The 26015-nt window shown below is 43.7% G+C and overlaps 1 protein-coding gene across 8 annotated transcripts in view; it reads left to right on the top strand.

Moving 5' to 3' along the window:
• The first annotated feature begins 3517 nt into the window (after nucleotides 1-3517).
• Nucleotides 3518-26015, top strand: part of SPAG17 (sperm associated antigen 17) — a 202896-nt gene continuing 180398 nt past the window's right edge. For 7 of the 8 annotated variants that reach the window (XM_075904827.1, XM_075904833.1, XM_075904841.1 and 4 more), the window contains exons 1-3: nucleotides 3519-3726; nucleotides 17280-17420; nucleotides 17773-17832. In XM_075904827.1, coding sequence (XP_075760942.1) covers nucleotides 3619-3726; nucleotides 17280-17420; nucleotides 17773-17832 — 309 coding nt within the window. In that variant the 5' untranslated portion in view covers nucleotides 3519-3618. Of the gene's footprint in view, nucleotides 3727-17279; nucleotides 17421-17772; nucleotides 17833-26015 lie in introns of all 8 variants that reach the window. The other variant, XM_075904849.1, reaches the window with a different exon arrangement.

The raw sequence follows: 26015 nt of genomic DNA on the forward strand, positions 1-26015 counted from the left end.
ACACCCGGGAAACTCGTCTGCCCCCCTCCCGGCCCCAGACCCCTTAAAGGGGCACGGGCTGGCTACGGTGCCCTTGCCAGGTGCAAGCCTGCCAGCACCCAGCCAGCAGACCCTGCACCTGGCACGGCTCGAGCCACCCACCCGATGCCCCCCAACCCTCCCCCTCTTCCTGGGACCAGGCTGGTGGCTCCCGGGAGCTTGCCCGGGACCAAAAGAGGTGGGCACCCGCCTCGGCTAGTGCAGACATTGTGGACCTCATCCACGATCTCCGCACTAGGCACAGGAAAGTGGCCGGCTAGGGCAGGAGAGCTGCCAGCCTGGCCACCCAGGAGCAAGTGTGCAAGAGAATCAAGGGGGTCCACTGAGACCCCCAACCCTGAGCCCTGAGCTTACAATGGCCGTCCTGGGTCAGACCAAAGGTCCATCTAGCCCAGTAGCCGGTCTGCCGACAGCGGCCAACCCTAGGGACCCTGTAGGGGATGGACCGAAGACAGTGACCAAGCCATTTGTCTCGTGCCATCCCTCTCCAGCCTTCCACAAACCTTGGCCAGGGACACCACTCCTACCCCTTGGCTAATAGCACTCCATGGACCCAACCTCCATGACTTGATCTCACTTCCCTTTAAACTCTGTTCTAGTTGTAACCTTCACAGCCTCCTGCAGCAAGGAGTTCCACAGGTTGACTCTGTGCTTTGTGAAGAACAACTTTCTGTTACTAGTTTGAAGCCCGCTACCCATTCCTTTCCTTTGGTGTCCTCTAGTCCTTCTTTATGGGAACTAATGAAGAACTTTTCTGAATGCACTGTCTCCACCCAACTCCTGCTTTTAGAGACCTCTATCCTGTCCCCCCTCCGTCTCCTCTTTTCTAAGCTGAAAAGTCCCAGTCTCTTTAGCCTCTCTTCATATGGGACCTGTTCCCAACCCCTGATCATTTTAGTTGCCCTCCCCTCTCCCAGCCTCTCTCTTTCCCTCTCCCACCTCCTTTTCCCAGTCTCCCTCAGTTTTGTTCAATAAAGACAGATTCCATTTTGGAAGACACGTTATCTTTATTTTGTACATCAAGAAGAGGGGCTAGGGAGGGGTAAGTGGAAGGAGGTGAGGGAGGAATGGGGCACGATCCCCCGATGGCAACTGGGCTGGCTCTGCGGGTTTCTGGAGGTGGAAGCTCTCCTGCAGCCCCCCAATTGCTCCCTCTCCCCAGATGGCAGCCTGCGGCAAGTGCAGCCATTCTGATGGCCAAGTGCTGTGATGTGCCCAGTGTGGGTACTCTGGGCACTCCAAGCCAGGACTGCTTTGCAAGCGGGGCACCCCTGAGAACTGTCTGTCCGGGGTGGGGGTCGGGACCCTTTAAGCACAGCCCTCGGCTAGCCTGAGACAGCATCTCCACGCTCTAAGTCCTCCTCTGATGCCCTGCCGGCACTGCTTCCGGCCATCCTTAAGCCCGGTTCAGGGTCCACTCTGTGTGGACATGCTAGTTCGAATTAGCAAAATGCTAATTCAAACTAGTTTTTTAGTCTGGATCCGTTAGTTCGAATTAGCTTAGTTCGAATTAACTAATTCGAACTAAGTTAGTTCGAATTAACATTGTAGTGTAGACATACCCAGAGATATTGTTTCAGCCTCTTTGAAGACTCAACCCTGACTGCAATGGTTACACTTATTTAACTTTGAGAAAGTTACCTCATAATCATAAAGGCTATATATTTTTTTAGAAAAATTAAAGGGCTGGATTCAGAAACACAGTTAAAAAATGAGAGCATTATGTGATAGCTTGTACACCTGGCATTTTAGTCCTGTCCTGCTGCATCTTCTGTTATTCCAATCCCACTTTTCCCCCCACACAATATTCTGCCAATGCAACTCATACCACTGACATACCAAGTACAAACACAGTCTCTACATACAGGATGGTGGTCAAGATAGGGGAATGTCATACCACTACATTTCTGATGTCTGACTTTTCTGTGTCTGGCACCAAATGAAAAACTTTAGAAAAGTGATGTGGCCACTTGCCAAGAAATGGGGTGAGGAAAATGTTAATGTATATTGGCAAAAACAGTGGACACCTCTCTCTGCTTCAACAGGGTCTATAAACTACATCTGTCTGCAGACACAGGAAAAGGTGATGCTGTACAATGCAAAGGTAGGCTGCTAGAAAATCCACTCTCTCTCACCTAACCCATAAGCCTAAGTTTTCACCTCCTCTTTATGAGTGCAGCATTATTGGGCTGTCAAACACAGCACACTATATGTCAGTATCTTCCTAGAATGAAGTTCAGACCAAATCAATAATGTACTGAACAGCAGGGTTTCAAGGTTTCTATGAAATTAAAATAAAGATTGTACATTCTGAACAACTCAGATGTACATAGTGGGGGCAGGAGAGAGGCAGCATGTGGTTTGGGATATTTTCACAGAAAGTTAAATCACACAAAATATTTCACTCGTCTCTAGTGTGAGATCACGACATGACTCCTCTGTAATGAATTCTTTATCTTGGCAGCTCTCCTGCTCTCTCCCAGCTGTGCCTCCTTCTCCCCCTTTAGTCCCAGTGTAGAAACATATGGTAATATTTGGAGTGTGATTTAGGCCTGGGAGAGGGCCTAGCTACCCACACCTCTGCAGACCTCTGAATTGCCACTCAGCAGGCATCCAGGCTGAGGTCATGCTCCAGCACCACTGTGTGAATGCAGGCATGCCAAGGCTGCCAGAATGCTGATTTCTCACAGCCATTTGGATTTGAACGTTCATGTTAGTCACATTGAAGTGCACTGCTTTCAGTCTTCCCCTGTAAAGAGGCTGCATCCTCCAAATTTAGACCCGCTAAGCACTCATTTAAGAACAGGGGTGGGGAACCTAAGGCCCAGGGTCCAGATGCAGTTCCCAGGTTGCCTGGATCCGGTGCCGGGGGCTCAGGGCTCTTCCTCCCCAGCCTTGGGGCGCCAACGCTGGCACTCTAGCCCCCACTGCCCCCTGCCCAATGGATTTTTCCTCTGACCCAAAAAAGGTCCCCCACCCCTGTTTTAGAAGGATGCTCTGGGGAGAAAGACCGATGCTGGCAGTCTCTAGGTACTTCTTATGGGAGGGCACCTGATGGAGGAGACTGCTCCTATTTTTTCGCTCTGAGTTGCCCTGACAATCTGGAAAGATGCAAATATGCGATGCTTGTACGGGGAAGCCCTATGAATAGGGACATGTCAATGCACGTGAAGGAGACACAGTGGCAGGTGATTGAGACAAGAGCCTCTCCCCCACGGGCACACGCACCCACCCAGGCGGTCACCTGCCCGGAGTCAAGCGCTAGGCACCACGGGCGGTCTCTGCAGCTCCCGACACCGCGAGGTTCTCCGGGCGGGGGCTCCCCGCACCCAGCCCCTGAGCACACGCAGGGCAGGGAGGGCTCACGTGCGCACTGTGCCAGGACAGGGCGCGCGCACCTGCAGGTGGGAGGGGCCGGGTTCGCTGCGCTGGCTCCCCAAGGCCGGCGTCGACTCGGTTGCCATGGAGACAGCGTGGTGGGCGTGGCCGGAAAGCGCCCCAGGCATTGGGTTGCTATGGAGACTGCGCGAGGAGCCGGCCGCGGCCCAGACTTGAGCCGGAGGAGACGCCGAGACCCGCATGGGGCCGAAGCGGCCTAAGAGCGCAGGCAGCGCCTCCGGGGCGGGTGGGGCCGCCGCCCCCTCCAAAAGCTGGGAGGCCGGGCTGGTGTCCGCCCGCCTGGAGGAGGTAACGGGGGGGGGCAGGACTCAGGGGCGGAGGGGAGGGGCCCGGTAGATCGGGGGGACGAGGCACGTGGGGGGGAAAGGTGCTAGCGTCTGGGGCAGGGGGGAGCAAGTGGGAGCTAAGGGGTCGAAGTTGAGCAGGGAGGGCTGCAGTGCAGAGAGCTGCTGCCTTATAGGAATGTCTTCCCGGTGGCTTTTTCTTATGTGTACGATCGCAAGGAAATGCCCCTATAGGAAACTGCTACTAGAAGCAGCACAGCCCTGCAGGGAGCAGGTCCGTACAGGACTGTGTATAGAACTGCTCCCTGTAGGAATGTGCTACTGGTGGTAGTTTCTGAGCAGCTTTCTATATTACACCGTCTCCAGGAGTAGAGACTTTATTATCAAATTCATCTTGGAGACAAGAAAATTACCTGGTATTCTGGTTCACAGAAGGTGTGTAAGTAACAATCATCATACAGAATAGTGATAGAGATGTAGCCGTGTTAGTCTGGTGTAGCTGAAACAAAATACAGGACTATGTAGCACTTTAAAGTCTAACAAGATGTTTTATTAGATGATGAGCTTTCGTGGGCCAGACCCACTTCCTCAGATCAAATAATGGAAGAAAATATATATGGTTGTGACTATTTTCTTCCATTATTTGATCTGAGGAAGTGGGTCTGGCCCACGAAAGCTCATCATCTAATAAACCATCTTGTTAGTCTTTAAAGTGCTACATAATCATCATACACCCTCTCTTTGCCTTTGGAGATGAGGCTATGTATACTTCATTATGTTGGTCTTTCTTTTCAATCAATAACTGGTAGTTGGAGGCACTAGAAGCTACTGTATGTTCTCAGTAAGCTCGGTCCTCCTCGAGGAATACCTTCTGAGAACAAGAATAAAAGTAACTTTTTTTCCATTGACTAAATTAGCATGTTTGCTTATTTCTGTTTAGGTAAACAAATTCAGGAATTTATATTAGTAGTGCTAATATGGCGGGCGCTCCCAGTCATCAATCCTTAAGCTACACAATAGTTGGAAAAACAAATTTAAAAAGATAACTTTCCTCCCTGCAATTAGCACATCATAGAAAGGAAAAACAGGCAAACAGATTTTCTTTTTTAGACTTCTTTCTGAGACTGGATGCCAAGTTTCAGTTCAGAGTGAACTTTTATAAGCTGCTGAACAACTACGTTTGATGGAGGTGCTGACACAGCATTAACTGTAGCGTTGAAAATGTGAGGCTATAATTTTCCTACTTGAGCATGTGTGTAGCTAAAAGACCCTTTTTATGGTGTGTGAGGATCTAAAAACATATTTAGGTTTCCAGTCCTATGTAAATAATGTAATTCTAATAAATCTTAACTTTCTAGAAAGAATTTGATTTCAAAATAGTGTAGCAGTTTAGCAAACAATAATATTTATGTAGCATATGTTTTTCTAGCACTGCTTTTGCAAGTGAGACAAATGTCTTCCATGGCCTTTCTGTTTATTGGGTCACTGCTGTGCCCCCCCCCCCTTCAGGAATTGGGGTGACCTCTGTTTAAGAAGAGAGGTATATGGATTTTTAAATAAAGCAAGCCACTTTAAAAACTGGTTGAACAATTTACCAGTGAATATACTGTTGTCAAGTGTTCTTTTACATATTTATCTGAAAAGACTGCTTTTATTATTGGATCAATAATAGCTAGATATAAGGAGTATAATTCACAATCAAACATAATTTTTAAAGTAAGTCCTGCTCAGAATCTCCCAACTAATGAATCTCAACTCTTATTTTTAAGGATGAGAGGGGAGGTCAATTTCCATTGTCTGTTAATTGGTTGGCCATGAGATTGCACACAGGGCAGTGAAATGCCAATTAGTTCTACATAAGTAGTTGATTTTATGATATCAGGAAAGAGATCTTGGAGTTATCATGTATAGTTCTCTGAAAACTTCCACACAGTGTGCAGCAGCAGTCAAAAAGGCAAATAGGATGCTAGGAATTATTAAGAAAGGGATAGAAAATAAGACACAGAATATCTTACTGCTCCTGTATAAAACTATGGTACGCCCACATCTTGAATACTGTGTACAGATGTGGTCTCCTCACCTCAAAAAAGATATTTTGGCCTTGGAAAAGGTTCAGAAAAGGGCAATTAAAATGATTAGGGGTTTGGAACGGGTCCCATATGAAGGGAGGTTAAAGCGACTGGGACTTTTCAGTTTAGAAAAGAGGAGACTGAAGGGGGATATGATAGAGGTATATAAAATCATGAGTGGTGTGGAGAGGGCGGATAAAGAAAAGTTATTTATTAGTTCCCATAATAGAAGAACTACAGAATATAAAATGAAATTAATGGGTAGCAGGTTTTAAACTAATAAAAGAAAGTTCTTCTACACATAGCACATAGTCAACCTGTGGAAATCCTTGGCAGAGGAGGCTGTGAAGGCTAGGACTATAACAGAGTTTAAAGACAAGCTAGATAATTTCATGGAGGTTAGGTCCATAAAAGGCTATTAGCCAGGGGATAGAAATGGTGTCCCTGGCCTCTGTTTGTCAGAGGCTGGAGAAGGATGGCAGGAGACAAATCGCTTGATCATTGTCTTCGGTCCACCCTCTCTGGGGCACCTGGTGCTGGCCACTGTCGGCAGACAGGCTACTGTGCTAGATGGACCTTTGGTCTGACCCAGTACGGCTGTTCTTATATTATGGATATTGTCCACTGAAAATTGGACAATGATCATCAATCAGTTTCACAGGAAGCCAACAACCATCAACAGCTTTTGTTCACTAGTGACCTGCTTTACATTTGAACTGGCCATAATAATATGCTCCAAATGCTACTAATCTCCTTTTAAGATCCTTGATGTCTTTGTTTTATTACATACAAAAAGTATATTAAAGGAACATTACAGCTAAAAATCAAGTGCTCAAAAGTTAGGAAATGCTAGAATAAAGGTTGCCCATGCACTGGCACCCTTGCGTGTTGTCATTATGGGTATGTCTACACTACCACCCTAGTTCGAACTAGGGTGGTTAATGTAGGCAACCGAAGTTGCAAATGAAGCCCGGGATTTAAATATCCCGGGCTTCATTTGCATCTTGCCGGGCGTCACCATTTTTAAAACCCCGGTAGTTCGGACTCCGTGCCCGCAGCTACACGCGGCACGGAGTAGGTAGTTCGAATTAGGCTTTCTAATTCGAACTACCGTTACTCCTCGTGGAGTTCCATGAGTTCCACGAGGAGTAATGGTAGTTCGACTTAGAAAGCCTAATTCGAACTACCTACTCAGTGCCGCATGTAGCCGCGGGCACGGAGTCCAAACTACCGGGGTTTTAAAAATGGCGGCGCCCGGCAAGATGCAAATGAAGCCCGGGATATTTAAATCCCGGGCTTCATTTGCAACTTTGGTTGCCTATATTAACCACCCTAGTTCGAACTAGGGTGGTAGTGTAGACATGCCCTATGATAGTCTTCCACTTTGCAAACTTGTTCTTTTAATGTGTTTTAATATAATTTCCTATTTTATTTTTAAAACAAAATAGAGAAAACAATTATTTACACCTTACTATGGTGACAAATACCCATGGGAATCATCAGCAAGGTTGGAGCCTTTAGATCAGTGGTTCTTAACCTTAGTGCAGCCTGCACCCCTTTGGTTCTCAAAATATGTTCTCACACCCCTTATTTAAAATCATTGAAGTAGGTCAGTTTTAAACCTAAGATATGTCATAAAAATTTGGCATGTTTCGCATCCCCAGAAAGGGCATCTCACACCCCCAGGCTACGTCTACACTGGCCCCTTTTTCGAAAGGGGCATGCTAATTTTAAACTTCGGAATAGGGAAATCCACGGGGGATTTAAATATCCCCCGCGGGATTTAAATAAAGATGTCCGCCGCTTTTTTCCAGCTTGGGGAAAAGCCGGAAAAAAGCGTCTAGACTGGCCCGATCCTCCGGAATAAAGCCCTATTCCGGAGGATCTCTTATTCCTACTTCGAAGGAAAAGTAGGAATAAGAGATCCTCCGGAATAGGGCTTTATTCTGGAGGATCGGGCCAGTCTAGACGCTTTTTTCCGGCTTTTCCCCAAGCCGGAAAAAAGCGGCGGACATCTTTATTTAAATCCCGCGGGGGATATTTAAATCCCGCGGGGATTTCCCTATTCCGAAGTTTAAAATTAGCATGCCCCTTTCGAAAAAGGGGCCAGTGTAGACGTAGCCCCAGGGGGTGCGTGTACCCCAGGTTAAGAACCACTGCTTTAGATCTACAGCATAGATCTCTGCCACTTAGACTAATGGGCTAAAATTGATAAGAGAAGTTTGATGTCTTTAGTGTGGACCTGCATTAGGGATGTTAAATTTTGATTAATCAACTAATTGAGTAGTTGATAGAATTTCCAAGAGCTGCCCCTGGCTCTTGTACAAAGGGAGCAAGGCAGTGGGTTCCCTCTGCCTCTCTCCCTCTGAAATGTACAGGAGTTGCCTCTCTCCCTCTATAATGTACAGGAGCTGCCTGTGGCTCTTGTATATTTCAAAGGGAGAGAGGCAGTGGGTTCCTGCTGCCTCTCTGCCTTTGAAACCTATAAGAGCGGGCAGCTCCTGTATATTTCAAAGGGAGAGAGACAGCAGGAGCCCATGCCAGCGGAGAGCAAAGCAGTGCTCACTGGCACAGGTTCCCCTCTGTGTCTTTTCCTTTGAAATGTACAAGAGCCGGCTCTTTTACGTTCCAAAGGGAGAGGAGCAGCAGTGGGACTGGCTCGAGTGGGACTGTTTCAATTCCTACTTGCGCCATTTCCCTGCTGCCTCCCTTGCTCCCTGCAGAGACAGTGCTGGAGGGAGAACTGGCTTTTAAGCCATCTCCTCCCAGCACTGGCTCATGCTCCCCGCCTTGCTCCCTCTCTCTGATAGCGAGTAGGAACTCAACTACCCGATAAGCATTTGCTTATCAGGTAGTCGACTAGTTGCTTATCTCCCTCACCTGCATTAGAGGATATGAGAGTTGCTTTGCCAGTGGGTTTCACAGATGTTAGCTGATAGCAAAGAATGTTGAGATTCAGTATTCTGGGTAATATTCCAAGTTCTGAGAGGAGTTTGGTCTACTGGACTGCTTCTCAGTCCCAGTCTTCCTCCTCCTTGAGTCTTTAACCCTCATCTTTATCACGCTCCCTTTTATAACAGTTTACGTAGTTGAAAGACTGTCATGTTCCCCTGCAAATCTTTTCCTCTTCAGATTAAACAAACCCAGTGTTTTCAATCTTTCCTCAAAGGTAATGCTTTGTAGACCTTTAATCATTATTTTTTTCCCTCTACTCTGGACTTTTTCCAATGTATCCACATCTTTCCTGATGTGTGGTGCCCAGAACCAGACCCACTAGTCCAGCTGAGGCATAAGGGGGCTGTCTATGCTATCATCCAAGCCATGTCAATATTGAATAGAATTGGACCCAGGACAAATTCATGTGGGACTCCACTCTATATTTCCTTCTAGCCTGATTGTGAACCATTAATAACTATTCTCTGAGTACACTTTTACAATTGTGCATCCTCAATGATTGCTTAAACTTTCAGCAATTATTTTATATTTTATTTCAGATCATTAATAGAAATTATTAAATAGCACTTTCCATGCTGCACATAAAATGAGAGAGGGTCCCGTGGAAATAACAGTATGCAATTTGTTTAAACTGTATCATAATGAATAAGGCTGAGCAGCCTTAATTTAGGCATTTTCACACATTCAGTGTTTGATTTGAAAGCTTATGCAGATTTTAATTTAATTTCCTTGGGTTTTTAAGAGGAAAAAGATGAAGATAATATTATGCAGAACTGCAACACAGGCTTCTCCTGATGGTTTTCTGGGATTTATTGTATTTGCTGTCAGCAAGAGATGGCTGTTGTTGTATGTGAATCAGCCACTAAAAGAGAAGCCACCTTAACAATGAAACAGTGGGCTACAGATGAAAGAACAGCCTCATTTATAGATGGTATAGTGCCAAGGACAAAGATGGCAGCCTGTTTCTGATATACAGTTAAAGGAATGGGAGTTGGGCATGGTAGTGATCTGGATTCTTCTATTTTATGTAAACTTTTAGGTGTGAGTGAGGAATTGGTTTTGTTTGAATGTTTTTATCTATTTATGTATTCAAGAAGTTTTAACAAGTTTAAAAATATTGTCATGTAAATATAAGAGACAAAATTATAATTATTGCAACAATATGCTTGCATTTAGAGAAACAGTCTACATTAATATACAGGTTGAACCTCTCTAGTATGACACCCTTGGAACCTGACCGATGCCGAACCTGAGAATTTGCCGAATGTTGGGAGATCAATATTGTTGTCTAGCAGCATTACCAATACTTCCAGTACTTACTGGGCTCTTAGAAGACATTTAACCCTAAATAACAGAACAGAACACTGAGTCTCAGGACTGATGGCTGTAAACAAACTTTATGGAATTGCGGGAAATTTGGCCACACTCATGGTAAATGGACATCTGGCTAACTAAAATCATGATGGATCATGGATGTTGCCGGACCAGACAATGCCAGACTAGAGAAATTCAACTTGTAAGCATCAATTCTATTTAGTGGGGTGTTGCTGTAATGAAGAGGGAACCTCTTTCTATTACCTAGGATCAGTGTTCCTTGTAAGCAGTGGGGCAGCACAGCTTTATTGGTGATTAATCACCCAGGGTATGTCTACACTACCCCGCTAGTTCGAACTAGCGGGGGTAATGTAGTCATCCGCAGTTGCAAATGAAGCCCGGGATTTGAATTTCCCGGGCTTCATTTGCACGAAGCCGGCCGGCGCAATTTTTTAATGGCGGCTAGTTCGCGCGGCACGGACTAGCTAGTTTGGATTAGGCTTCCTGTAAGTGTGGCACGGGGTCCGAACCTGTTAATGCATCCTGTTAATACATCCCAGAATCATGTTTGCTTTTTTTGCAACAGCATCACACTGCTGACTCATATTCAGTTTGTGGTCCACTATAACCTCTAGATCCCTTTCTGCCCTACTCCTTCCTAGACAGTTGTTTCCCATTCTGTATGTGTGAAACTGATTGTTCCTTCCTAAGTGGAGCACTTTATATTTGTCTTTATTAAACTTGATCTTGTTTACCTCAGACCATTTCTCCAATTTGTCCAGATCATTTTGAATTATGACCCTATCCACCAGAGCAGTCACAACCCCTCCCAGCTTGGTATCATCTGCAAACTTAATAAGCGTACTTTCTATGCCAGTATCTAAATTGTTGATGAAGATATTGAACAGAGCCGGTCCCAAAACAGATCCCTGCGGAACCCCACTTGTTATACCTTTCCAGCAGGATTGTGAACCATTAATAACTACTTCTGAGTACAGTTATCCAGCCAGTTATGCACCCACCTTATAGTAGCCCCATCTAAGTTGTATTTGCCTAGTTTATTGATAAGAATATCATGCGAGACCTTATCGAATGCCTTACTAAAGTCTAGGTATACCACATCCACTGCTTCTCCCTTATCCACAAGACTCGTTATCCTATCAAAGAAAGCTATCAGATTGGCTTGACATGATTTATTCTTTACAAATCCATGCTGGCTGTTCTCTTTCACCTTGCCACCTTCCAAGTGTTTACAGATGATTTCCTTAATTACTTGCTCCATTATCTTCCCTGGCACAGAAGTTAAACTAACTGGTCTGTAGTTTCCTGGGTTGTTCTTATTTCCCTTTTTATAAATGAGCACTATATTTGCTCTTTTCCAGCCTTCTGGAATCTCTCCTGTCTCCCATGATTTTCCAAAGATGATAGCTAGAGGCTCAGATACCTCCTCTATTAGCTCCTTGAGTATTCTAGGATGCATTTCATCAGGCCCTGGTGATTTGCAGGCATCTAACTTTTCTAGCTGATTTTTAACTTGTTCTTTTTTTATTTTATCTTCTAAACCTTCCCCTTCCCACTAGCATTCACTATGTTAGGCATTCCTTCAGACTTCTTGGTGAAGACCAAAACAAAGAAGTCATTAAGCATCTCTGCCATTTCCAAGTTTCCTGTTACTGTTTCTCCCGCCTCACTGACCAGTGGGCCTACCCTGTCCTTGGTCTTCTTCTTGCTTCTAATGTATTTATAAAAAGTCTTCTTGTTTCCCTTTATTCCCTTAGCTAATTGGAGCTCATTTTGTGCCTTTGCCTTTCTAATCTTGCCCCTGCATTCCTGTGTTGTTTGCCTATATTCATCCTTTGTAATTTGTCCTACTTTTCATTTTTTATAGGACTCATTTTTTATTTTTAGATCATGCAAGATCTCGTGGTTAAGCCAAGGCGGTCTTTTGCCATATTTTCTATCTTTCCGACGCAGCGGAATAGCTTGCTTTTGGGCCCTCAACAATGTCCCTTTGAAAAACTGCCAGCTCTCCTCAGTTGTTTTTCCCCTCAGTCTTGATTCCCATGGGACCTTGCCTGTCAGCTCTCTGAGCTTACCAAAATCCACCTTCCTGAAATCCATTGTCTCTATTTTGCCGTTCTCCCTTCTACCCTTCCTTAGAATTGTGAACTCTATGATTTCATGATCACTTTCACCCAAGCTGCCTTCCACTTTCAAATTCTCAACCAGTTCCTCCCTATTTGTTAGGATCAAATCTAGAACAGCATCCCCCCTTGTAGCTTTTTCAACCTTCTGAAATAAAAAGTTGTCTCCAATGCAGTCCAAGAACTTATTGGATAGTCTGTGCCCCGCTGTGTTATTTTCCCAACATATATCTGGATAGTTGAAGTCCCCCATCACCACCAAATCTTGGGCTTTGGATGATAGTTAGTTATTTAAAAAAAGCCTCATCCACTTCTTCCATCGGGATAATTGGCCTGTAGTAGACTCCTAGCATGACATCACCCTTGTTTTTAACCCCTTTTAGCCTAACCCAGAGACTCTCAACACTTCCGTCTTCTATGTCCATCTCCACTTCACTCCAAGTGTTCATTTTTAATATATAAGGCAATACCTCCTCCCTTTTTTCCCTATCTATTCTTCCTGAGCAAGCTGTACCCTTCCATACAAACATTCCAGTTGTGTGTATTATCCCACCAAGTTTCTGTGATGCCAACAATGTCATAATTGTACTTATTTATCAGCACTTCCAGTTCTTGCTGCTTATTACCCATACTTCTCACATTTGTATATAGGTATCTAAGATACTGATTTGATCTTGCCTCCCAGTTTTGCCCTGACCCTCCTTTCTCTCTGCCATTATAGCCCACGCTCCCTCCCATTTCCAGCCCATCTCCCAGGTCTCTGTGTTCTCCACTTACCTGTGGGCTTTGCTTACCGGTCTCCGTCGAACCTAGTTTAAAGCCCTCCTCACTAGGTTAGCCAGTCTGTGTCCAAATAGGGTCTTCCCCCTCCTCAAAAGGTGAACGCCATCTCTGCCCAGTAGTCCTTCCTGGAATAGCTGATAAATACGCACTTTTTCAAGATGCTCAGCTTCATTCCTAAGCTAATTGCTTTACTTTTCCAGATCTTATCCATCACTCTTGCTTTCGCTATTCTAGTCGCTATTTAATTCTTACAGTATAGATCAGTGTTTCTCAACCAGTGGTATGAGTACCTTATGGGGTACTCGAGAGAAGTCTGGAGGGGGTACATCAACAAAACTGAAATTTGGAGAAAACTGAATTTTTGTTTTAAGTTTTACAGTGCTTTATTATTTTTGTACTTTTTACACCCAAAAATTTCATCGCCTGCCCAGTTACGATTAAGTTGTTTAAACAAATATGTTGCAATGGTAGAAAAAAAATGTGTGTGTCTGAAAACTGTAGGTACTAGGGGTACTTTTTTTTTTTTAAAGGGATACTTTATTAAAAAAAGGTTGAGAAACACTGGTCTAGATCATGTCATGTTGCTCCCCAAATACGTTAACTTCTCTACGTTCTCTAGTTCGATCCCATCTACACTGCCACTTACTATTTGTGTCCTGCTGCTGGTGTCGTGGAATTTCTAGAAGGGGGCTCAGGCAGCAGGACCCTATTTAAAGGGCATGCGATTCCTGTTCACAGCACTACTCCAGCAGTGACTGGAGCTGTGAGCCTTTAAATAGGTGCAGCAATCCCAGGGGGAGGCTAGGCAATGCAGTAGCAATGGGGCCAGGAGCCACGAGCCTTTAAATAATAGCAGTTATATTCATATTTTTATAAAAGATAGCAGACAGACAATGTAAATTACTAAACAAAATAAACAAAACATGCAGTTTTAGCTTAGTAACTAAGAGTCGGGTTACATAGAATATCTCATCTTCAGTTATTCAGATAAGCTTCTTTCACAGACTGGACAGGTCCCCATTCTGGGCTTGATCCTTCCCACTGTTCAGTCTTAGATGTTTCTAGCAGTCATCTAGATTAGATACGGGTGTCCTCAGGTCTGGCAGTGGCCGTTATTGCTTGGCTTCCTACCTTTATATAGATTTTGCCCAAGGCCGGAATCCTTTGTGTTTCAGTTTAAACTTTGTTTTTCAGTGGTTAATGTAGGCATTCGAAGTTGCAAATGAAGCCCGGGATTCAGAAAGCCTAATTCGAACTACCTACTCCGTGCCGCGTGTAGCTGCGGGCCCAGAGTCCGCACTAACGGGGATTTAAAAATGGCAGCGCCCGGCAAGATGCAAATGAAGCCTGGGATATTTAAATCCCGGGCTTCATTTGCAACTTCGAATGCCTACATTAACCTCCCTAGTTTGAACTAGGGTGGTAGTGTAGACATACCCGTAGCACTTTATAGACTAACAAAACATGTAGATGGTATCATGAGCTTTCAAGGGCACAGCCCACTTCTTCAGATGACCGGAGTTATTTTGGGAGTTATCATTTCAAAATAAGTTCTTTTGAAAGGATGTTAAAGTGCTGTGTATTCAGGTAAATATGTAAGTGCTGAAAATTTCAGCAGTTACACTTTTACATGTGGGGGGGAAGCGGCTCCCTGAGAGCCAGTGCTCGCTGGGAGCTGGCTTAAAAGTTGGCTTCCCATGAGAACCAGCTCATTACCTGCTCCCCCATGCTGCTGCCTCTGTAAACAGAGGGAGGGGGGGAGTGCAGGGTACATGTAACCGTGAAGATTAACCAATGAGCTCAAACTCATTATCTGACAGGAGCACTGTAACTAAGTTATCTGCAAAAACCCAAGAATTTTCAGGTGTCCAAGTAGCCTCTGGAATGATAGCTAAAGTTGCTCCTCCCCCAAAAGTCTGAAATGAGGCCCCTTTGTGACTCAGGCTGCTGGGGAGACTAAGCCTTTAAATTGTGCCCCCCACTGTCAGTAGGCATCAGTCATCTCAGGCAGAAGCCCCCTAACCACAGCAGTCCATCACAGGGCAGAAGCCCTGAGGTTCCCTCTCTGTCTGGTAGATGGAGAATGGCAGGTGGGGAGGGGCTCCACAAGTTTCACCCTAACTGAAACATTCACATGTAGCTCACAAGCCACAAATTGGCCTCATGCTATGTACCTTACATAGATTTCTACACTATGCCCCTCAAGTCTACACTGTTATTTATAGCAGGGTAATGTTTTGCTACTCCTCTGCTGCCAAACTGTTCCTCACTACTGTGAGAGGGCTGTGGGAAAGGCTCTGGAAGGGAGAAGGCAGTAGGAAAAAGGAAATGGCTGCAAGAGCTTTCCCTGTTGTTTCTCCCCTGCCAGAGCCTTTCACTCCAATGTGTAGCTACGCATGCTTTATACCCCGCTGCAAGACAAAGTCTTAAGTTTTCTTTTTCATTCTTTCATCACATTACTCCTAGTCATGCCCTGTTGGACTATAATAAGCCATTTCCCTCTCTTCATCCTTTCACATGTTTATACTGTAAAGTATTTGTGGATGGTTATATATCTTCCTTTCTCGTCCCCAGTCATCGATAAGCCAAGGTGTATTGTGTTTAGTTATTTTCCTCTTAAAACAGTTTAAGGCGTTAGTAGGGACACACAGAGAGGCGAAAGGTGAGTTAAATTGGATGGCAAAGTAGAAAGGCCTCCACTCACCTGACCTATCAAAAATAATTTCTTTATACAGAGTGGACAGCTGCCTTTGTCTTCCAACAGTGCTTGGCTTGATTACATCTTCTTTTTCCACAAACATAATTCATACATTCCTGCATAGTGTCTCTTATGCATGGGAAGAGTTCTCCCTCAAATTTCATAAAGCCATCACTTTATTCTTTTTAAATTTCCTCCTTAAAATCTGCTGTACTTATAATGCCTACCTGGCTGTCTGCTATTTGCTAGTTGGTCAACTCCACCTGCTATGTTGACCACTGAGTCTCCTTACTTATGCATATTTATTATTAGTTTAGCAATTGGAGCATGTGGACACATGATTAAAAAGGGTGAGATTTTCAAACTTCCACACAGTGTGAACACCATCTGAAATACTTCTAATTCCATTCCTGCCAATTCTTATGCTGACAGCCCTGGAGATGGGCATATAGCTGCTGGGGAGATCATGAAAGGGCCATCGTAAGGGGCAGGGTTCCCACAAGGAAGGAATTCAAGGAAAATAAGCTTGGAAGACAGGGAGAGTAACTGTCTTCCTTATATGTTCTACAACATAGTTTGTTACTCTAATTATGGAGAATGACCTTATAGTGTGATTTGATTTTGTTTTATATTTCTGCAGTACTGAGTTTGGATTTTTTCCCCTATAAGTTCTGCATGCATTCTAGTAGGAAATATGTCAGCACATTTGCAACCTAGTACTTTTGGCGCTTATATGTTTGTATTTTAATAGAGCATGATTTCCTCTTGTCATGAATATTCTAACACAGAATTATAGGTAAATATTAAATAATAGTCCTTTGCATAAAAGTTTTTTAAAAGTATTTTTGTGCTCTAAATTTCAGGAAGTTACATTGTGTATTTCATAATTCTTCAGGCTAGGAACTTGGAACTCTTTTATGTTTATCTTTTTCAACAGCAAACAAAATTTTGCTTCTTTTTCAATTCCAAAAGCTGTCATGTCTGCAAGTATCAAAATATTCTTCTACAGTATGTTAATGAAACATTCACTAATAAAGACATTGGTTACATTGTTATAAAAATGTTTTATATAGCACAATGCTGCCACCTAATGGAAGACAAGAGGCAAGACAACGTGTTTATGCTTATTTTTAATTTTATATCATGTATTCTAAAGTGTGGCATATGTGGCAATTCTTAGTACATATTATGGACTTCATTAGCTGCCATTGGTAAAAAAGTAATCTGTATAAGCGTATTTCTTAAAACTCAAAGGGCATGTCTACACAGCAGGGCAAAAGTCGAATTAAGCTACACAATTTGAGCTATGTCAATTGAGAAGCTTAAGTTGAAATAGCTTAACTTGTCTTTAGGCGCTGTCTACACAGCAGGAAGTCAAAGGAGGAACACTCTTCCTTTGACTTCCTTACTCTTCCTTGTAAATGAGGGTCACAGGCGTCGAAGGAACAAGTCCTCCAGCTCGCCATTATTTTGAAATAAAGGCTTGCTGTTCTGTGTTATTTCAGAGTAACTACGTCAGTTATTCTGAAATAACGCTGCTGTATAGACATAGCCAAAAAGATGACTTTTTAATGCATTTTTATTAAATCAACAGGAAAATTGGAAACCTAGCATTGCTTTTGTTGTTGGGAACAAAATCGAGGATGAAGTCCACACACAAGCCTTGTCTCTTGCTGTGCAGGTGCCACAGCGGAAGCTCTTCAGTGTGGTATCGTGGGAAGGAATTTTGGAACAGGTATCTAAAATTATTTATTATTAAAACCTCTTGAATTCTGGGTACCCTTTTTCTCCTTAGCCACAAGTACTGTGATGTTAAATTAAAATTAATAGACTAGTCTAAATAAGAAAATAACCCTATTAAGGTAAGCTAGTCCATCCTGTGTCAATGCAGTGTAGTCCAGGGCTTTGTACAGACTAGTTCTAAATATCCAAAGTAGTGGAGCTTTCACTACATCCATTTAAAGATTATGCCACAGCCTAACTGTCAGGGAGTCTGAGAGTTGTGGAGAAAAAATTATAATAAACACAGAATATTTATTTAACCCAACCGTTCTATTCATGGTACTGCATTTTGTTTTACTTTATAGATAATGGAAGCTGGAAATCAAAAGGGAAAAAAGGTTAAAGATGTGCCTATGTATTATGAGGTAAGTTAAAGCGATTTATTGCAGACTCAAAGTTGTTATTACTTTTTTAAATAATTGAGCTTAAATAATTAGTTATTTTATATTTGAATAAAAAACCTTGACACTTGTTCATTGGATACAACATTTAAAAACATTTCTGTGGCCAAGATGCCAAAACTGCTTCCTTTTTGTTGAGTCTTAATCAGTCCACGTGAACTATTTGTAGAGAAAGTATCTGAGGAGCAAGGTGCCTTGTGGGACATGGGTTTCTTTGTGATGCTTGTAATATATTTTCTAGATATATTTTAATGAGGTTTCCATTAATTATAAAGATGTAGAGCTGGGATCTGTTCTTCCAAATGTTCTTAGCAGCTGATGATTTCCTCTTGTCATGAATATTCTAACACAGAATTCTAGGTAAATATTAAATAATAGTCCTTTGCATAAAAGTTTTTTAAAAGTATTTTTGTGCTCTAAATTTCAGGAAGTTACATTTTGTATTTCATAATTCTTCAGGCTAGGAACTTGGAACTCTTTTATGTTTATCTTTTTCAACTGATAAACTTAAACTGATGTACTTAAACCTCCTTCATCAATGAGAAAATAGAACTCTAGAATGCATCATTGATGTTCTAGCGCTTAATGTCTATGTAACAGCTAATTGATGTAAAATTCTAAGTTGATTGACCCAGTGGGATGTATCTGAAGGGGTTAGTAAGCATGCTTAGTACAAAGAGGGTTTCCTTTTATTTACCTAGTAAATGTTTAACTTACAGTTTGTGAGAGGCTATAAAATCCTGTGATTAATTAGAAGATTGCTTAAAATTTTCTCAGCCAGAATTTTATGGCCCTGCAGACCCTGGACATAAAGATTTTTGGACTCCTCTAAAAAGAACTTATTTACACTTTAGCTCAGTGATGACTAATAAACTTTTTATATGTCTCAGGTTTTGGTTGATTTTATAACAGCTCTTTTTAGTTGCAATGTGTTTTTCAGTAATGCTGGAGTACTATCTGAACAAGTCCCATTGGAATTATTTTCAATTGACATGACTGTGAATTTTATGGAATTAACCCTCTTGGTTCTGGACTGGCCTCCCAGCAAACTTACTCTATATTATCTGGGATGTAAAATCCTTTCAGTCCTTCTGATAGAAAGATTTTAAATTTTAGTCCGAAACAGAACTTTTGCTTGGTACCTGCGTTTAATTACCCAGAGGAGTTTACTTGTGGACTAGATACTTATGAATTCTAGCAGTCAGTGCTGTGTCTCATTAGCTACTTTATTCCTCAAAGCCATGGTTTTTTTTAATTGAGAATATAAAATGCCTGCTCTGACCTTTTGCCTAGACCCTATTTCCTGTCTGGCTATAGCAAATTAAAAGATTGATCAAGCTGCCATGAGCATAAATTCTGCCCGCTGTGGGTAGAATTTTGCTCTACAATATTCACTGAGTTCTACTGCAGATTTTGTATTCAATATTCTCATTGTCAGTTATGATAAACATGTACAGAATGAGTGCAGAACACATAGCAGAGATGTGCAGTGCTGATCTGAAAGGAGGATTTTGCTGTTACTGAACAAAGTTTGTTATTCAATGGAGTAAATCATCATGCTAATTAGATCCCTACACTTGTGTCTCAGCTTCCAGTGAGATTGTAGCTGTGAATCCTAAAGCTTTAATGATTTTTGAACAGCTAAAGAATACTGGAACGGGTAGCAGAGTTTAGTGGCTTATTGAGGCAAACAGCACAGGTATTGATGAAATCACTATAACTGCTACAGATAGTGCTGACCTTGATACAAGTTAGTTCACTAGAATGGAATTTCCCTTCTTCCACTGCGGTGCTGCAGTCTGCAGTGCCTGCTTTAACTCCAGAAGACTAAGCTTGTGGTCTTAGTGATACCTTGTGCCAATGAATGTGTTTTTAAAAATGTGTTCTTGGTTCAGTTTTATATTTTCTACCTTTCAATTTTATTAAATATCTTCTTGTACTTGTATTATGTAAATATTGTTCTTATTGTACAGATTGGAAGACAGGGCACTGAAGCCTGATGTATAGGTTATATATAAGAATTTCATTTTGAGGAACGACAGGCTCTTGTACAAACAGAAGTCCCAGTATTATTAAAACTATTATATAGTTTGGAATTCAAATATGCACAGTTGCAGCACTCACGCTATAGGAACACATCTATATTTACAAATAATGTATTAATACATTGAGTGTGTTCACCAAAATTCTAACTCAGGCCAGGTCTATATTGGCAGAGAAAATTGATGCAAGATACACAATTCCAGCTATGTGAATTGCATAGCGGGAGTTGATGTACCTTGCATCGATTTTCTTGGGTGGCCCAACAGCAGGAGGTGAATGGGAAACTCTCCCATCGACTTCCCTTACTCCTCATGACTGTGAGGCACTCCAAAATTCACAGGGGCACTCTGTGTTCAACTTAGTGAGTCCTTACCAGACCTGCTATACTGAATGCCAGAAGATCAACTTCCAGAGCATTGATCCTCCACTTAGTATAGACATGGCCTCAGTAGATACAGATAATAAAGTACATCTGCACATCCATACTCACACCATCCATTGTAAAATAACCTGAAATGTTACCCATTATCTTCCCTATCACCATCACCTTCCTCATCTTCACCAGTGGCCATCATTCTGGCATCTCCCATGCTCTACATCTCTCTCTCTCTCTCTCTCTCTCTCTCTCTCCTGCTCACAGGTTGGGAAGCCACTTTTATAATCTGTAATTCTGACTCTACCACATCTAATGTATATTCAGTAAGGGTGTTTCCTTTCCTTGTTTGTATTTCCTCCCCTCCTAATGTTGAGGTGTCCTTCTATAGCTTAGTATATTACAGATTATACATCATTTTGTTGCCATGGCACTCTTATGGTTGGATGTTCTTTCCAAAAGTTGGTGTCAGCTCATGTTCTCTGGTTGGCTGATGTTGTTATAGGCAAAATTTTCCCTTACATTTTGCGTTTAGTTCCCCAACACATAAGGGTTACCATTTGGCCAGTTATCTATGCCAAAGTCCATAAAGTCCGTAGGCCTTAAATTTCATGCTAGCAACTGAAGCCAGTGCTTTACAGAATAGTACCTTACAGGATATAGGCATGTACGTTTCCTGAGTATAATAAAGGCAGAATAGTAAAGGCAGAGGCTAACTTGCCTTTACTATATTCATTGCCTATGAGCTACAGCACAAAGAGTGCAAGAGCTAAATCTACAAAGGTACTTAGCTCCTACACCTAATTCCTAGGCTCAGAGCCACCTAGTGAACTCCTGAGTTAGGTGCCTGAATTCTCCCATGCAAAAGGAGATCTTCAGAAGCCAGCAAACTGAGCAGAGAGCCACCTTCATCAGCCAGCAGTGAAATGCATAGGAAAAGGGTGAGGTTTAGGTCCAGAGCTACAAAGGAATTTGGATGCCTACTTCCTGGGTTTTGAGGCCTTAGCCACCTGATTTACAGGCCAGACAGAGATGACTTATGGGCCTGATAGAGATGATTTACAAGTCAGCCATGAACCCTCGCCTGGAGTGAGGTGCCTAAGCCAGGTTAACCATTTTGGTAATCCTTGCTCTAGCAGACAAAGAAGAAATAAATCTACCCAAAAGCCCGGGAGTTAAGGCTCTTACCTGGGATGTGATGTGTGAGAATTGGGTTCCTCTGTTCTGGAGCATGGGTCTGCACATTCCAGGTTAGTGCCCTAACCACTGGGCTGTTAGGTATTTTGGACACATTCAGCTACCCTGTGTGTGAGGTGGCAGTATGATCCTCTAGATCAACAGTCCTAAAATTGTGGAGCAAGATCCCAAAGTGGATTGTGACCCTGTTTTAATGGGCTCTCTAGGGCTACCTTTAGACTTACTGTGGCTTGGGGGTCAAAACCAAAGAGTGAGCCCCACCACCCAAAGTTTAATGCCTTCTGCCCTGGGTGGTGGAGCTCAGGTTACAGGCCCCCTGCCTGAGACTGAAGCCCTTAGGCTTTGGCTTTGAGCCCTGCCTTGAGGGCTTAGGTGGACTCAGTCTTCAGTCTTCCCTCCTGGGGTTGTGTAGTAATTTTTGTTGTTTGATGGGGATCATGGTACAATGGAGTTTGAGAACCACTGTGCTGGGTGTGCTCTTAGAACAGGGGTGTGCAAAAGGGCCTCTGCGGGCTAGATGTGGCCCTCCAAGTGGATTGATCTAGCCCGCGGAGCCCTGCTGCTCCCCCGCCCCCAGGCCAATTTGGGCCTGAAGGCAGGGGAAGCACACAAAGTTTCCTCTGCACGCTCCTGGCAGGGCAGCGCTTAGAAGCACCTTGCGCACCTGGCAGGGCAGGAGGAGACTTTGTACACTCCCCCACTCCCAAGCCCTGATTGGCTTGGGGGCAAGGGTAGTGTGTGAAGTTTCCTCTGCCCTGCCCCCATCCTACAAGGAGCTCTTGGCGGTTAGAAGCACCCTGCGCTCCTGGCAGGGCGGGAGGAGACTTCACATGCTCCGCTGCCCCCAAGCTCTGATTGGCCTGGGGGCAGAAGAGGGAGCATACAAAGTCTCCTCCCACCACCAGAGGCATGGGAACCTAGAGCAGGGCTACTCACTATGTGGCCCATGGGTGGGATCCTTTGAACATGGCCTCCACTGGGAACATAATAGTAAATCAATATAATGGTCTTCTGTTCATATGCGTTTTAGTATTTAAATTTCTGGATTGTCAGTGCTCATTAAAAGTGCTGTCATATGGGTGGAAATCGGGTAAATATTGCATTTTATTAATATCAACAGAACTGACTTAAATGGGGCCTGTGTGTTGTGTAGTGTTGCCTTAATCTTTGCATTCATGCCCGTCAGTGTGCAAGAAGCTATTTGCATATATGTGCAACTACGCTTAAGTTGCGGCCCTCGGCATGTGCTGTGAGTATCATTGTGGCCTCCGGAGCTATGGTCTGTGGGTGGGAAAGCAGGGAATTATCCTGGCCCCACCCCTTCTGCCTGAGGCCCCACCCCTTCCAGTGTGGCCCGGGGCCACTTCAAAAATTTCTGACGTGGCCCCTGGCAAAAAATTATTGCCCACCCCTGTCTTAGAACATCTGTAGGTGTGGGCCCTGTTAGTGAGAGAGGCAGGAGAACACCTAATTTCAAAATTCTACTCAGGGCCTGTGGAGATTTGACCACAGCGAGAGCTGAATGTGAGTACATTGTTGGAATAAGATAAGGCAGGGCTTAGGGGGCTTTGCACATACCACTTCCAGTAATTTTGGAGTCTGTAGGGTTAGGATTAGACAAAGGTGCCTGAGGAGCTTACTGTCTTTCTAAGTATCTAAATCCTCCATTTCAACACCACTGACATTCATAAAACTACCACTCAACAGTGGTAGTTTTATGAATGTCAGTGGTGTTGAAATGGAGGATTTAGATACTTAGAAAGACAGTAAGCTCCTCAGGCACCTTTGTCTAATCCTAAATGACATGTCCAGAGTCACAAAGTGAATGTATAGTAGAGCTGGGATTATAAAGCATGAGACCTTACTTCTAGTCCTTTGCTCATTCTGGCAATTAATTACATGTGCATTAGAACATGTCCCTCCTAAATATGACAGAGAAAGAATGACTTTTTTCCTTTTATATGGGTTTAAAATTACAACAGACACAATAACAAGTCTGATTACTCTGTCCTCTAATTTTTCCCACAAAACAGTATACATAAATGTTTGTGTGTACTTATTTACATATAAAATTGATGTAATATTTTGACAGCTTTCTGTTATAGGTATATCTGGTAATGCCACATGTAATTAAAGTTATACAACACTTCCCGTTATAAGACAATTACAACTTTGTCAAACCCATGTTGTGCATCTGCCTCAGGCGTATTTTTTAATTGTTTTAAAGCTCCAGCTAAAATGGTTTAGCCAGTTCCAAGAATAAGATTAGGGAAAACATGTGTGTTATGACCATGTTGAAAAATCTGGTGACCTTGTCTTTGAGAACACCACATGCTATGGAGTGGGGACTTGAATTTTGGCAGAGGAGTAGCCTTTTGTCTTTAGGCATATTTGTGAAAATCCACCTAAATCAGGCCAGTTTGAATTAGCATGTGCTCCGTAAAGACTTGTTCAAGCTTTTCAGCTAAATTGTACAAGATTCCATCTGCACTGAGCATGCTCCATGCCAGGCCAATGAGAGCTGTGAATGAATATCTGACAAAGGCCAGACCTTAGTCTACTTGCCATGCTACTACATCGAGACAAAGAACCTGGAGGAGGGGTGAAGACTGAAACAAGAAGTGAGGAGATTGGATTTGGTTGGTATGGAGAGACTGGGACTGGGAGTGAGTGAGGGAAACAGGGTCGTGGGGAAGGAATTGGGACTCTCCGGGTAAGGAAACTGGGGTAGAAACAGTGTCAGGAAGGGGAGAGAAAGATACAAGAAATAAAGGGGTAACAACTGAGATTAAATGAGGACTCCAGAGCCTTTGCCTCATTCACTATACACCTTCCAGTTTCTACAACAAATGAAGCAGGGGTTCTTCAGACAATAGCATCATAAACTATTTAGTTTTGATTAATTCCCTGAGTAGGTCCATCATATGCACTGAATGATATAGGGGTCCTGTGGAAAAATGTGCATTTCCCAATGTTTGAGTGCTAGAATGCAACCTTAATGTTCTTTTAATGTAGTTTTGTATGTGTAATAAAATAAAGCTGCCTAGCTCATTGTGTAGTTATTTATACACATGCAGACTAGCCCATGCCAGAACTTTGTGCTGCCAGAGCAGTGCATAAGGACCATAAATCTGCTATAAATGAACTGGTGAAGGTTCTCCAGTTGTAGGGAAATCGTTGGCTGGCATAAAGTGAGTGTTGCCAACAATATGTTCCTTCCATTTCTCCCTCCCCCAGCATAGGTTGTATTTTGGGGAAGGGTTTGGTGGAGACAGGAATGAAGTGTACACTGTCTCTGTCTCTCTCTCCTGAGCACATATTTCTGCCCTTAAGAACTTACATTCTAAATCAGCAGTGGTTGGTAGGCTGGATCATGACCTTCCCTGCTGTGCCCCTGCCCCCAAGTTGCAAAGTCTCCTGCCCTCGCCAGGGGTGTATGGTGCTTAGAGGGAACTGCCAGCTGTTTTGAACAGCTAGTGTTTCCCTCTAGGCGCCACGGGGCCAAGAGACTTCACACATTCCCCTACTTCCAGGCCCCGATTGGCCTGGGGGTTGAGGTGCACGTGAAGTCTCCTCCCCCATCAAGGGCTTGAGGCACCAGAGGAAACCACCAGCTGTTCAAAATAGCTGGTGATTCCCTCTAGGTGCTGCGTTCCCCTGGTGGGGGGGGAGAGACTTTGCACACTCCCCTGCCTCCAGGCCAATCAGCACCTGAAGGCAGGGATGTGCCCAAAGTTTCCTCCCCCTGCCAGGGGCGCACAACACCAGAGGGAACCACTAGCTGTTAAAAATGCCTGGTGGCTCCCTGTGGGTGCTGTGTGCCCCTGGCACAGCAGGGGTGGGGGCCGAAAGATTTCATCTCCCCCCCCCCCCACACACACACTCTGTGGGAGAACAGGCGAAGTCTCCTCTCTTCCTTCTGCCCCACATGTGGTACCTAGAGGGAACTGCCCCTTCTGCTTAGGCCCCACCCCTTCCACCTTATGTCCTGCCCCTGCCAGGGGCAGAGCCAGCCCAGGAACCACTACCAAAATTGGTGAAGTGGTCCCTTTACAAAAATTATTGCCAATCCTTGTTCTAAATAGACAAGGCAGCTACAGGAGGAGGAGAGAGGTATAATGCACCGGCAGAGTGAACTACATTATGACAGGAAAAACATGTTAGTTCCTTAGGGTTGCATTTTGGAGGGGTGGTTACTTAGGAGGCAATCATCTAAGTGGAAAGGAGAGTGAAGAGTGAGGGAACACTGGAAGAAAGAGGAGCTTGGGGGCATAGGACAAGGGGGGGGAATTAAGACGGGCAGGTATGGAGTAGAGCTGAGGTGTGAGATTATGAGGGTGGGAGAGGAACGGAGCAAAAAGCACAGCAACGGGATAGAGTCCGGTCACAACTGTAGAAAGTTCTCTAAATGCCCAAATGTTCATGCTTTGGCTGCTTCTGCAGCTTCAGTGCAGCTGAGGACTGAGTCGGTCCATTCCTTTTTTATTTTTCCTTTGTTTCTTTGTCACTCTTCCACTTCACTGTCTGTTCCACA

The sequence above is a fragment of the Pelodiscus sinensis genome, chromosome 1, assembly GCF_049634645.1.
Source record: "Pelodiscus sinensis isolate JC-2024 chromosome 1, ASM4963464v1, whole genome shotgun sequence".
Classification (NCBI taxonomy): Eukaryota; Metazoa; Chordata; order Testudines; family Trionychidae; genus Pelodiscus; species Pelodiscus sinensis.